The sequence below is a fragment of the Anoplopoma fimbria genome, chromosome 6 (genome assembly GCF_027596085.1).
Source record: "Anoplopoma fimbria isolate UVic2021 breed Golden Eagle Sablefish chromosome 6, Afim_UVic_2022, whole genome shotgun sequence".
In the NCBI taxonomy this organism is placed as follows: domain Eukaryota; kingdom Metazoa; phylum Chordata; class Actinopteri; order Perciformes; family Anoplopomatidae; genus Anoplopoma; species Anoplopoma fimbria.
Genome location: NC_072454.1, coordinates 15,602,342 through 15,615,816, shown reverse-complemented (window position 1 = coordinate 15,615,816; position 13,475 = coordinate 15,602,342). Strand labels below are relative to the sequence as shown.

Sequence of the window (13,475 nt, the reverse complement as noted above, 5' to 3'; positions counted from 1 at the left end):
AGTCACATGCACATCATTTCATATTATATATCTAAATTAGTAATGAATTCCACAACCAACAAACCACATAAACTTGACACAACCTCTGAAGCAGTACGAACATATTTCCTCTTTTATTTACATTCCTTTTCAAATGTTAACATTTTTCGCTATAACTTTTGATCAGGTTGGCATTTGTTCTCATTAAAATAAATTGGCACAGGTAAAACATATGTAGACAAAAGTTTATTTACACCATACAACATTTTGTTTTTAAATATTTTATACAGAGCTGCAGATGAGAGAGCTTGCTGGGATCCTTCAAGCAGATTCTGCAGTATTAAAGTTGTGAAATATATTATTTATATAAAAGTGAGTATTATCTTTATTGCATTTAAAGCAATGAAGAATGTAGCTTGACAAACATTCATTTTAATATGACAGAAAAGATCCTCTTTGCCTCCAATGTTTTATATTATAAAGTAAAAAGTGTAGTAATGGCCAAACAGACTGTTATAAACTTTTTAAAAACCTGCATAAATATATACATTGTGCTCCCGGGTCCAGTTTTATGAAATCAAAACTAGACCCAATGAAGCTGGGACGACATGGCATGTCATTTGCTTTGTGAGGTTTCATCTTGAGAGATTACCTTTTTTTAGCCAATTCCTCAACAGATAATTTGAAACACATGATGGTAAATATTGTACACCAGGCTGCCCCACACTAAGTACACTAGTGAGAATACAAAAAGTAACACTGATGTTTTTTTCCCTTTTTTTCTTTTTTCTCTCTCCTCAGTCCTTATATTGTATTGGCACATAATGTCCCTGCCACACTCGTATTATCCAGATATGTATGCCAAGGCTGTTAGAAAAGTCTGTTGCTTTATTCAGTGCAAAATACATCTCTTTCTCCTCCTTTTCTAGTTTGCATTTTCTCCTTCACCCTCTAGACCTCTGTTTGGAAGTCTCCCTCCTGGACGTCTAATGGTAAGTTGACACACTTTTCCCACTCTGCAGGCGTCATCTCCAGTGAGTCCTTGGTGTCAGATTCTAGTACATTCATAGTGGCGTAATTCTGGTACTCACAGGCTGGATTGTAGCTCTCCCATGGGTTCTTGTTTGGCATTGCCTTGTCCTGTGAACATGGCCAGTGGGGTGTGATATTAGTGGCATGACATCCTCTGCAGCTAAACTGTTATTTTTCCAACAAAAAAAAAGCATGTTTCCAGTCAAGTCAGATCATTCAAAAGGACATTATATGAATTCCTAAACATTGCTAATTGAAAATAATGGATTAATGCTGTGGAAAGCATCAAGTAACAAAGGATAATGGTAGTGTATTAAATGTGACCATGCTTATCATGGAGTCATAACAGAATTATGTTTTCCCCAAGCTCAGAAACCGATGCACTATATGGGCTTCATGTGTGAGCCATTCATCTGAATGTGCTCTCATTGACAGTCCTAAATATACCACTGCAAGTAAGGGAGAGAAGCTGCTCCCAGACCGGGAATATAAAATGGATAATAATGTCTGCAGCCAGCTCTGCAGTAGATTCATTTGGGGAAAAAAAGGAAAAAAGGGGAATGTACGGGAGTTATCGTAGTCTATACAAAAGAACTTGCACTGGTAACTAAGCAACGGGCCTCAAATTACATTGTGCTGTAGGGGTGATTGAAATGTGAGTGAAAAAAGGATTACATGCAGCCAAAAGGCTGCTGCGGGGCTGACATTGTCTGTGTTTGGTCACCAACCTAATTTCTAATTGTTGCATTCAAGACAGAATACACTGCTGCTTGTCTGATAGAGACAGATACAGCTCGACACCCCCGTTGTCTCCGACTCCAGTCAGGTGTGGAGGCGGGGCTTATGACTTGCAGCAAAGTCAAGAAGAATTCTAATAATTATTCAGACTTCTACATCCAAAGTGACAAAAAAGAAAAGTTTCCCCCCACACAGTTGCATTAAGAGAACAGCAAACTTAAGGTAATATTCGTATAGATGTTGATAGGTTAAATCATCTGCCATGCATTAATGGAAAAATGATAGGGTTGCTAAGTAGATAAATGTGCATGTAAATAAAGGTGCATTCATGGCCTTGCATTGGAATGGATGCACTCTATTGCAACAAGATTACCAAAGGTCTTTCTTCCCTGAGACTGGCCTTGTGGAGAAAAAGCTTCAGTGATTTCATGGAGCAGCTCCCTCACTCGCCCCCCCGCCAGCAGGTTCACTATGCATTGGAAGTTTTACTTCCAAATAAATACTAGCTTCATACTGTAACCGCTCATTTGCACAATCACACATTACAGTATGTGTCCTGCACTGGATATCTAAATAGGGTATTTTGATGTTGCCATCTTTAATTGGCTGACCGCCACCCCCCTGGTTTCCTGTTACTCACCATAGTGCCCATATTTGGTATGTCTCGAAATCGGTCCAGGGTTTGAAATTTCTGATTCAGTTCCTGGAACAGCTCCATGTGTCTTTTCCTGGTGTGCATGACTTTCTGCAATGGCAAGGGTTTTTTCTTTGGTATTGACAGCCAATAATGGAAATGCATCTTCCTTTCCACCCCCTCCAACTCTGATCAATTTGTTAGTGCCATGGTAGTTTACTTATAGGCCGGGTTGGAAAAAATCTACTGGTCTTTGCATATATACAAGTGACGGACAAAATGAAGGAAACACCAAGATAATTAAAGTAAGGGTGATAGGACACTGAAAGCTTGAACTATTTTAATTTGCAATGTCTGGAGTATCTAAATTAGACATACTTCTTCCTTGACAAATTGACTCATTTACAGTTTTGTTTGTGTAGTGAAAATCCTTATAATCAAACCTTGGCACAAAACTTTCAATTTAAGGGTTGGTGTACATCGACGCTAAAACGAAATGCAGCCCAGGCCAAAATCACTGCCAAAAGCCTTATGTTTCCTTTACTTTGAAAGTTTGTACAATATATATGCAGGAAAGCCTGATTTAATAATGCAAAGGAAATTCTAAAACCTGCCAAAGGGGGTTTAAATATGTTTTTGCAAGCCAATATAATCATTGTTGAAACCAGTGGTAAAATCAGATGTGAAATGTGCAAGTGACTTTGGAAGCATACATTTTTGAAAATCAACATATAGCTAATGGATGTAGGAGATGGAGGAGGACAAAATGTAGATGAGAATTGTTGCCCTGTTTGTCAGTTGACAGCCTTGCTTTTACCTTAACTGCACAGCATGTCAATAAATCTTGTTGAGTCAAGGCTGTGTACTGTAACTCCAATAAGCTTAAGAGGCACAACAAGTACTAGTAAATCAAATGACAAACACAACTGCAAAAGAAAATGGCTTTTCTCTGCATAAAAAGGATAGATGCATGTGCTATATGGAAAGAAACATTTTTGACGTACCTCAAAGTCCAGGTCAGAATATCTTGACTTTCTTCTCTGTGAATATAGAACATGAAGGTATTAAGTTAGTACGTCATAAGTTTAACAAGATATGTACATTTATAAAAGGTGTATGAGGTGTTTGTTGTGGCTCCGTATCCTCTGAGCTTCATCCACATCAGCATATGTACCTCTAAGGAGCTCATAGATATTGTAGACCCTGTCTCACTCCTAGAAAGCCCCGCAGATTCCTCCATCTCAGCGAGGAAGTTCTTAACAGCCGTGCGAGGTTCAAAGGGCAGGTTTTGCATCTGCTCGGGAGCGCTAGGATACTGCTGCTCCAGGTTCACATTCATGTGGTCCATGCCTGACGGGCTGATATTGAAGTCAGGGCTCATCTTGTAATGCATCAGCCTCTCGTGTGGCAGCGTATCCATAGTGATGTTCATCTTGTCCTCTTTCAGGAGGGTGGACATGTTGCCCGACCCGGACACCGCTGCTGCAGAAGCACGGGGCATGACTATGTAGTCTGTCTCCATCATCTGGCCCTGCAACGAGTGGCCTTCCATGTCATGGCCAACCATGTCATGGTCACTCTGGCGCATGGCGTCGTCGGTGCACAGGTAAACAGTGCGGCGCATGTCAGCGCTGCTGTCAGCCATGCACTGCTCTTTCATATCACCTACTCCCATCGGCATGTGCAGAGCTGAAGGCTGCTGGATAATCACTTTGGAGATGATGTTGCCTGGCAACGTGGAGTAGTTTAGGCCCTCAGGGATCTTCTCATCCTCCTCATCGTTGAGGGAAATGCGGGAGAGGGTGCCTGTTATGGTGGCGGCGCGACAAGAGCCCATGTCTTTGTGGAGTGCTGCAGGACAGAGTGATACGAGGATTAGTTGGAATTTGTCAGTAATGAAGCTGGTGTCACTGTTTGTCTGCGATTATCCAATAGACGACCAAAAGAACAAGAGAATTCAGGTCAATTCTCAAAGGATTTTGTGCTGCAGGAGGGAAACCGTGATGGCAAGACAAATAACTGTGAATATGTTTTGAGTGTGACATTACACCTAAATGCAGAGGAACGCGACAGCAGGTATCTCTGGAGGATGTAACAGTAAAAAAAAGTTGTAAGGTCACATTCTGTCCCTGAAATGCTCCCTGTTTAAATTTAGTGATCGGTGACAACTTTTTAATGCATCCAATATTATATAAGAAACATCAGCTATCTATTCAGGAATACCTTTTGGTTATAAAAATTCCCTGTACTCCCTGTACTTAGCATTTTAATCTTTGCCTCATGAATCAGCAGGAATTATGTGGTCTGTTCACAAAAGGCCTGCAAGGAGATTACAAGGACAACAAAGAAGATCTAACTAAGCCCAGCCTTTTTGTTTGAGTCTTATTTAATGCTCAGTGTGAACATGGGGGAAACAGTATGAGTCCTCGTATTCAGTTTACTTTTATGTTCTTAAGGGTGACACTGCAGAATATAATTTCTGCTGCTGACAATAATCCATGTTTGTAAACAACCGATTTAAACTCTCTCCGACTGCAGCTCTACTTTGATCTGGATCTGGTCATGATTTATAAATGATACCTGTATGCACTGCCTTTTTGTATCGGGTATGTCCACTTTAGCTTTACAAGACTGTACAGCATGAAGTAATGTCGGTCAGAAGAGCCAGACAGTCCTTTTTGTCTCTTAACAAGCTATGTTTCTGAGAGTTCTTGGTTATTCCCTGCAGATCCATTTAGGACGTGTTCTTCATTGGTTTGGAAAGGACCGGAGAAAGATGAGGCTCCATGCTCATGTTAGTTGCCACCACTAGTTACATGCATTATCCTATTTTTATCCTCCCACTAACCGAGGAAGAAAATCCTCCCGAAATGAGACACATAGCACCTACGCATCTATTCTATGACAGCGTCAACATATTAATAAAAAACATAATTACGTAGTGAGGCCGCCTGACAATGGGAAAAGCTGCTGGTATTCACATTTATTGCAGTAAAGACGATAGTGAATATCCAACAGCTCTCTTTATACTCTTTTGTTCTCATATTAAAGTCAGTGTTTTGGTAACTGTGAAAAAAACTCCTGTGGGGATTGTTGGTTGTTATGAAACCTCAGCTATTTTTTAGTGTCTAACCTTTTTTGTGCTTTTGTTTTTTACATGCAAGTCAAGGAGAATCGTGTTAATAAGAGACCATCTGTGCGTTACCTGATCGGCAGGCGATGTCTACATCCTTCTCGAAGTCTGTCTGTAGGCAGAGGACAGTCAAATGGTCAGTACGACTACAAACAAAGCCTTTTATACTGTATACTGTGTGTGTATACAGAACAAGAAGAACCATTGTGTAAAAGACAGCTGTAAGATTTGGATCAATGACATATATATATCATTTTTATAACTTTTTACTTTCGAAAGCAAAGCAGTCGTTGTTTTCTCTACACCATCCTTACAATATATCAATAATACATTTATGGAAAAGCAGCTGTGAAGTATTTTGTGCTCGCCGCTAATGACTCTATTGAACCAGGGGGCCTGACACCATTCTGCTATCATGAAAATTATTTCACTCCGAGTTGCATTAGAATACTAATGGTAGATCATTTCTATGATGTGCCAGTGGCGTCGTGTTGCTAGATGAGGAGGACTGGTGTCCCATTTCAAAGGTCAGGCTGGGAACAGTCCTCTATTACCCTGAGAGAGGAAATGAGAGGGATGCATGGCAAACATGGGCAGTAAGTTCAATCAAATGGAAATAAAGGATCAGGCTTAGGGCCTAAAAAAAAAACCAAAGGGAACTAATGCCATTTATCAAAGGGCCAAGTGTCTCGCCTGCATGTAATTGCAGCTTTGCAGAAGCGTAATGTGGAAAATGATAAACCTATGGGGGACAATGCCTCACGTTTTAGAGGCCATATTAAACTGAATAATAATGAATAATAATTTAAAAAACAGCATTAAGAGCACAAGTTAAATTAGGGTCAATGGAGAACAAGGAGGTTTGTATGTGTATTATAAATAACCAGTGAACATTGGGTCTTCGTAAATTATACAGGATCTAATGGTTACAGATAACAGCGGGTAGCTGTGCCTACCATTATCTGAGCATGCCCATTAGGGAAGGTTCCTGTTGCATCACCACTGATTTGGTCTTGACAGTTTCTGAGCCGACATCTGAAAGCATCTTGGACCTAAAGACCGGGGGAATCAGTTTTTCATCATGTCCACAAAACTGCATATCACATGTTCTAAAATAGTTAATGCTTTTGTTATTGGGTCTTATCCTCTATCAAGTCTGCCCAGAGTCAGTATTTAACTTTGTGAAAGTTTCTATTTATGGATGTAATAACTTGATGTGGTTAAGCTCTGGAGCAACATAAACCATATCCAGTCTAACATGTGATTGAGCAAACCCACTCCCTGCAACATTATAGATAAAAAGAGCAGAGGTACGGATTGCATCCTCAACTAATCAAAGATCATATGTGAAAGAAAGATGACTTAAAATCAACCTTTACCTCTTTCCGTAGGATACAGTGCACCATCACAATGACAAAACCCTGCAGTGAGTCAAAGACAGCAAAGAGGATCTGAAAGAGGATGGAGCGCTTGTCTGTCATGGCGAGCACGGCAGACATCCAGGTCAAAGCCAGCAGAGGTAGGACGACACAGGAACTCCACAGGGACGCCCTGAGAGAAGGAAGGGAGGATTGTGTAGAGGAAATAAAAGCAGGCAAATTGGTGTAGACAACATGATAAGGTCTGGAGTGAAAAGCGGCATCTCCATCAGAGGCCTTTTTTACTCCAGGGCTGTATTGTGCATGCTAGTAGTGATGGAAGTGTACTGTAAAATAAGGATGTAACATTGTATGTTTGCAGTAAAATACATTCCTGTACGGTGTACTGTGGATGTCATTGGAACATTGGTTTACGCTGCAGTGGACTGCAAGGTCTAAAATGTAAAGGTGGACACGCTGCACATGCAGAGACTCCCTGTAGCATCGTCTTATTGATTCAGAGACACTGACGGGCACTTACATTGCATTGCTAGCTGTAGTTGCTGATAAAGCAGTTGTTGATACAACACCACATTTGGCACACTTGAGAGTTAATCCTGTATGCGGCTCACTCATCTGTCTGTGGGACATAGAGACAACAGCATGACAAACAATGCTAACATCCACTACCCCGACTTTAAATTCTTCCCCCGCCATATTAGTAACAGCAGACGCAGCCAATGTGTGGGCGTTTTAATGATTTTCATCTTGGACTGATTCTGCCAAAGAAATACAAAGCCGTGTCGTTCCCGAGAGAGATCTGACCCCTTTATGTGTATGCCTTTTATGCAGCAAGAAAAGGAGGTCTACATCTCCATATATGTGCAAAATGAAATCTAAACATGTTTGTATTTTTGCATGAAGTTAAGAATGTTTGGAAGAAAAAGAAGGTACTAACAAGGACGTGCTGTCATACCCTGCTCGATGCTTCAGCTTCTTGTCCAGTATGCCATCTCTGGACACTAGTTTATTAAACACCAAGATACCGATCACCATGTTGACCTGTCAATAAGAGGGGGACAGCAATATTAGGTTTTCAATAAATCAACTCCAACGAGATAATTTCAAAACCAATGATAAAAACATTTCCTAGCTTGACATCTTACGTGGCTACCCAATAATTTAATGTCATTATCCCGCAGGGCATTTTTTTTTCTCTGCCTGCACTGAGCTTTGACCTCTAGCTTCTATTGTTTGCTCATCTCTATGACATTTCAGCCAATAGAAGAGGCATGCCCCAGATACAGCACAACAGCCATAGGAAAAGATCTGCTTGACAAGAAATACTTGTCTTCTCAAAGGCACCTTCTCCTATTATTAGCAGCAGCACCTTGGCAAATACAAAACTCAAGATTTACAGCAGCTGGGTAGAAAGTTCTTTAAAATATTCAGCTATTTCAGACCCCTCTAGCTGAGATAAAGAACTCATTAAGTATTTATACAAATACATTTGGGGACGTTTTCATTCAACACGCTTTGTGTCTGTGAGACATCTCATTACGATGTTACACCATCAATACAGTGATAACAGCTGTATGTTGTTCATTCTCACAGCTGATGGTAGTTTCTTCCATTTTTGCTTGTGCTCCTCTGAGGTTTAGCACAAACGAGAACGACAGCCCAGCAAGACTTCAAGTCTCAGTGTGTCTGAAGCTGAAACTAAGACATTTAGTCGCTTTAAAAAAAAAATCTAAAATCACTTTATTTCTAATCCCACCATAGAGGTTTGACAATGAAATGTACTACTCAGTTTCCACTGTTCTCTGTCCCTCTGACACAGACTTAGTGATTTGCATAATCACATTCTTTGTGTAATTTTCTCTGTACAACAATGTAAATATGAGATGATTAAAATACCCCAGTATATTAGATTTTGAACAAATCTAATGCATAAATACTTTATAACCTCACAGCTACATGGAGCACCAATATGGTAAATGAAAGGGAATTGCTTGAGCACATTGCCTGATGGGACGCTCATTACTTTGACTTTGAAAGCAGAGTGTGTTCCTCCTGTTTCACAGCAACATTCTGTAGAGTTTTAACAATTTGTACCACACTAATGCTGTACCATCACCGAGACTACATTGTGGGTTGTGCGTGTCCTATTAGTGCGTCTTATTTATCTTATCTTATCTTATTATGCGTGTCTTGATACTATTATTACAAACTGTGCAGGTTTTTTAGTAGTAGTTTAGTTTATTATTTGTATTTTCTTCGTTGTAAATCTACATTTCCCCTTCTATTCTCAGCATATAACAGTTCAAAGTGGACATCTGATGACTGAAACATACCAGAACAACAGCAGCTGCAGGTCCAACAAAGGCATACAGGAGCCCACCCTCCAAAGACAACCAACAGCTGCAGGGAAAGCAGGAAAAAACAGTTAAGGCCAACCAAGACATTAACATCCAAGTTAATAGCGCACACCAGCATACAATTGTATTTCCCTCAATTGTCAGGGGAGAAGTGCCATATGCTGTTACTCTATTTCCAAAGTTTCACAGGCTAATAAAAATGCTAAAGAGATTTTAAGCAGTGTTTATGCGTTTGATATCCAGCAGGGATACAACTCACACAAAATTGGGGTCCTGCTGTGCTATTTTGAAATTTGTTTGGGTTCAGGGGACTTTGTTTATGGCACCATTTAGGATATGTTTATGGCACTATTTAGGATAAGTAAGCCACTGCAGGAGCACTCCATCATTACTCTTAAGTGTTACCATGAACCAACTGCGTGTGCACTGAATAATGAATACAGACAGAAAAAGAATTACTTACTATAAAGGTGTCCCATAGCCCTTTGTTTTGGTGAATCCCATTGAAACAGCAACCACTAAAGCTGGTAATCCTTAAAAAGAGAAAACAATCAATAGTTATTCGAGAAGTCCTTGTACTTGTCAGAACTGAGAGCACAAGTCCACTGTAATGCAGAAGAAGTCAGCCTCTGCCCTGCAGTCATTTAACAAATTGCAGCTAGACTCACTCTATTAGAAGCTAAAGTATAAGAATATACAATCATCTGAGAGTACATGATCAATTATATGCATTTCAATATTTTAATCAACATGCTGTTCTGTATTCCATTAGGCAGCAGAAGAGAACAGACTGTACTGTGCTTCGTCAAAATGGCAGCACAGCATCCAGTCCAGAAAACCACGTAGTGAAATTTCATCACCCTACTGTAAGAACTTTCACTGCCTTCCACACCATTTATATGAAGGGATTTTTTTTGCTGTATGGCTACTCATTATAGATTGGTGTTATGGAGTTGGTCCTTACTACTGTGTGCTTAGAATATTAACACTTTTCCTCTCTTCAGTAGCACAGGAAGGTGCTATTGATGTAATCACTTTCCTGGAGGCACGAGGCGAAGACCCTGTGGCCATCTAGTGCCTCTCTGCAGTGCTGAAGAGGTAAAGAGTGCCGAGTGTACACAAGCATGTCATGAATCACTGTGGAGGCAACAGCCTGGTGAAGACGCTGCACTTCAAACAGGCTGCATTAGGAGGCAACAGGTACCGTGTGCTACATGTCACTTTGGAAATCAGTTTTGAATATGTATTTGTTTTCCGTTTGAATGCAGGTGGTAACCTATAGAGGATTAGAGCAATTTTATCTCAAATCGTATTTAAAAAAATAGCCATCATGTTATGTAATGCATTTTTACTGTCACACAACAAGACGTAGATTGTGTAATTTCTCATCAAATTGTCTGTTATTGCGTTTTCGACAAATCAATGTGTTTGTAGAACAGCCTTTATCCATTTTTCTTTTTTTTTTTGCAGCAAGCAGTGGCACTGCAATGACTAAGAGAGCCTTGTTTGTTGCTAGGTAACAAGAAGAATGAGTGTGGGCTCTTTCATAATCAAATTGATTTTTTTAAAGGAGAGATTTCTAGCAGTATGTAAGAAAGAAGCCTTTGGATGAGGATTCAGACTGACATTTATCAAATGAAGAAAATAATTAAATCTTTCAGATTTTGATAAAGATATTTTTCACTTCCTGTGTTCAATGATAGATATGTACAAACATATTATTTATAAAAAAAATCTGATTGGATATTCAAGTGCAAGTTTCTCCTGAGTGGGAGGCAGGAGAAACTTAATTTTCTGAAACCCAGACTGATTAAAATCTCTTGCAATATGGATAATAAATACAGTACATTGGTTCCAACCTGTATTTCATTTGGGATAAATATTAATATAACAAATGATTGAACATTAGACTTTGGAGAGGATTTCAGAACAGGAATAATCCTACAGCAGAGTATATAAATTCACTACATTTTACCTTTGTAAACGTTAAACGTTAAACTCTGATTCTGACAGTTTTAGATCAAATGTATTCTGCTGCAGTCTAAAGGCTCAGCTCATGCCCTCCTTATCAGACCTAAGGTCATTGCAACCTGCTATGGGAGAGCCGCACCAGTCTGTCTCCCCCCACTGCTCAAGGCCGGTCCATTTACCCATCCCTCAGAGAGCTTGACTGGCGCACAAAAGCATCACAACAACGAGCCTGATAGGATGAGGATCTGGCTGCCCCACAGAGAGGATGGAAACAGTGGACGGAAAAAGATACACAGATACTTGGAAAGACACCTTGGCCAGAGACCTTGAGAGAAAATGCCAGCTGCGAGGGATGATGGGAGATAATGAAGAGGTTTAGGGGAACATGCTGCTTACTTACCCCAGCCCAGACACAGAAAGCGCTTGCGGATGAGCCTGGTCCGAACCTTTCCTGTCACCGCCATGTAGGACTGCCAGGCCTCTGTGAGCACCCAGCAGAAGGATGCCAGGAAGAAGAAGTGCAGAAAGGCTGTCGTCATGATGCAGACACCCTATTGATACAAGGGGGGGGGGGGGACGGTCAGAAAGAGATATATACAAAGACTGTGGGATCAGGAATTGCTTCACATTTACAGAAATGCAGCTTTCAGTGCTCGAAAAGCATCCCCTTTAAAACAGCTACTATAAAAGTGTTGCTGTAACACGACAGCGCTGCATAACAAAAACAACAGCAGACTCCATCAGAAGCACAGGTTTCTGCAAATCGATTATATTGGTGTTTCTTTATGCATTTGCCTGTCTAGACCGTTCACTGAAGTACCATCCCGTGCAGTGAATGAAACAAAGAGTCAGTTTAAACTGTAGCAACAGAGGTGGCAATTGTAGTAAAGATCTGAGCTGGGCTAGCTGACACGTGGCTTAGCATTCCTCTGCACTAACCCTCATTAGTATGCTGGGGATCCCACCTGGAGGCATGTGAGACAAGGTCAACTGTTTTACACAGAGAGGAGGGGAAGACAACACAACACTGCTTAAATGATACAGAATGCACGCGTCAGAGGAAGCAGATTGCATTCAGGATCAACAATGTAGCGGCACTTTTCAGCTTCATTAGCTTGTCCATCTTTGTTCCGCGGAGAGGCATCTCAATGCGATTGTTTAGAAGAGGATTTGAAATAAAGTATCCTGGAAAGCCTTGTCATTGCCGGCTGACATTTGTGAGTGAGGAGAGATTAGGATTCTTTTTTTCCTCCAATTCAGATTGTTTGCAGTGTGAAGCGGTGTTAATCTGAGCAATGCCGCACAAAGAGGGAAAGATTGAAGTGTATCATCTCGTCCCAGGGCGTCCACACCATACTGTGAGATCTGCCATACACTTTGCATCCCCACCGAGGAAACCACACTAAATCCATCCATCCCCTGCAGTGTTTATGAGGTTCACACGAGACAGTAATCCTGCATTACCTCGTGTTTGAGAAGAGGGGAATTGTGTTTAACTACAGCCCCTAGGGATATCAATTACCTAGAACTGAATATTTATCAAAGTTTAATGTAGGATGCATTCAGGTGCAGTATGAACTGTAAGTCATAATGCCACATTTCCAAATGTCTTTGATACTGTGATGTTATTTGCAGGTTTGTGTTGTTAATGGTCAAGTTTACCTTAAATATATACTTTAAGTGGCAAAAACAAACCAGGAACAACAATGTCCCGCTAAACTTGCATTTTAACCCCATAATCTCCACTTTCTGTGACGCATGACTGTAAAATATTGTGGATTCTGCAAAGTCAGTTCAACATGCACCAATTTAAATACAGGCCAGAACTAGTTAATCTTATAATATAATAGTGTTGGTAGATATTTACATGTTTTATTAGAATAGTGCTCAATGTTTAAATGAATGTCCCATATGTAACACAAACCGACTTATTTAAGCGTCACTTTAGAACTGCTAATGTTGCAGAGATGAAAAATGATCAGAGCAACCCATCAAAACAAAGCATATGAGGCTTCCATGACTCATTGCCACCTGCCCATGTGGTAATTACAGGTGAGTACATCTGCTTTTGTAGAAATCACACGGACATTTGTGCTTTAAATCTTTTGTTTAATAAGCTTTGAATAAGAATTACCATTTGCTGTGCTTTTTTATAGCTACATTCTGCCTACTTCCGGGTTCTTTCTACCTTAATGAATTCACTGTCCTGTATGTTAGTATACTGCTCTGATAAATATGACAAATCAGTGTCA

General features: G+C 40.3%; 1 protein-coding gene across 1 annotated transcript in view; it reads right to left on the bottom strand.

Moving 5' to 3' along the window:
- Positions 1 to 642: 642 nt before the first annotated feature.
- Positions 643 to 13,475, bottom strand: part of adgrb3 (adhesion G protein-coupled receptor B3) — a 105,929-nt gene continuing 93,096 nt past the window's right edge. The window contains exons 19-30 of the mRNA XM_054599948.1: positions 11,624 to 11,774; positions 9,716 to 9,785; positions 9,229 to 9,295; positions 7,851 to 7,936; positions 7,416 to 7,514; positions 6,896 to 7,067; positions 6,473 to 6,568; positions 5,589 to 5,628; positions 3,558 to 4,234; positions 3,388 to 3,423; positions 2,390 to 2,494; positions 643 to 1,119 (exon numbers count right to left, since the gene is read on the bottom strand). Of these exons, the coding sequence (XP_054455923.1) occupies positions 931 to 1,119; positions 2,390 to 2,494; positions 3,388 to 3,423; positions 3,558 to 4,234; positions 5,589 to 5,628; positions 6,473 to 6,568; positions 6,896 to 7,067; positions 7,416 to 7,514; positions 7,851 to 7,936; positions 9,229 to 9,295; positions 9,716 to 9,785; positions 11,624 to 11,774 (1,788 nt within the window). The 3' untranslated portion in view covers positions 643 to 930. The remainder of the gene's footprint in view (positions 1,120 to 2,389; positions 2,495 to 3,387; positions 3,424 to 3,557; positions 4,235 to 5,588; positions 5,629 to 6,472; positions 6,569 to 6,895; positions 7,068 to 7,415; positions 7,515 to 7,850; positions 7,937 to 9,228; positions 9,296 to 9,715; positions 9,786 to 11,623; positions 11,775 to 13,475) is intronic.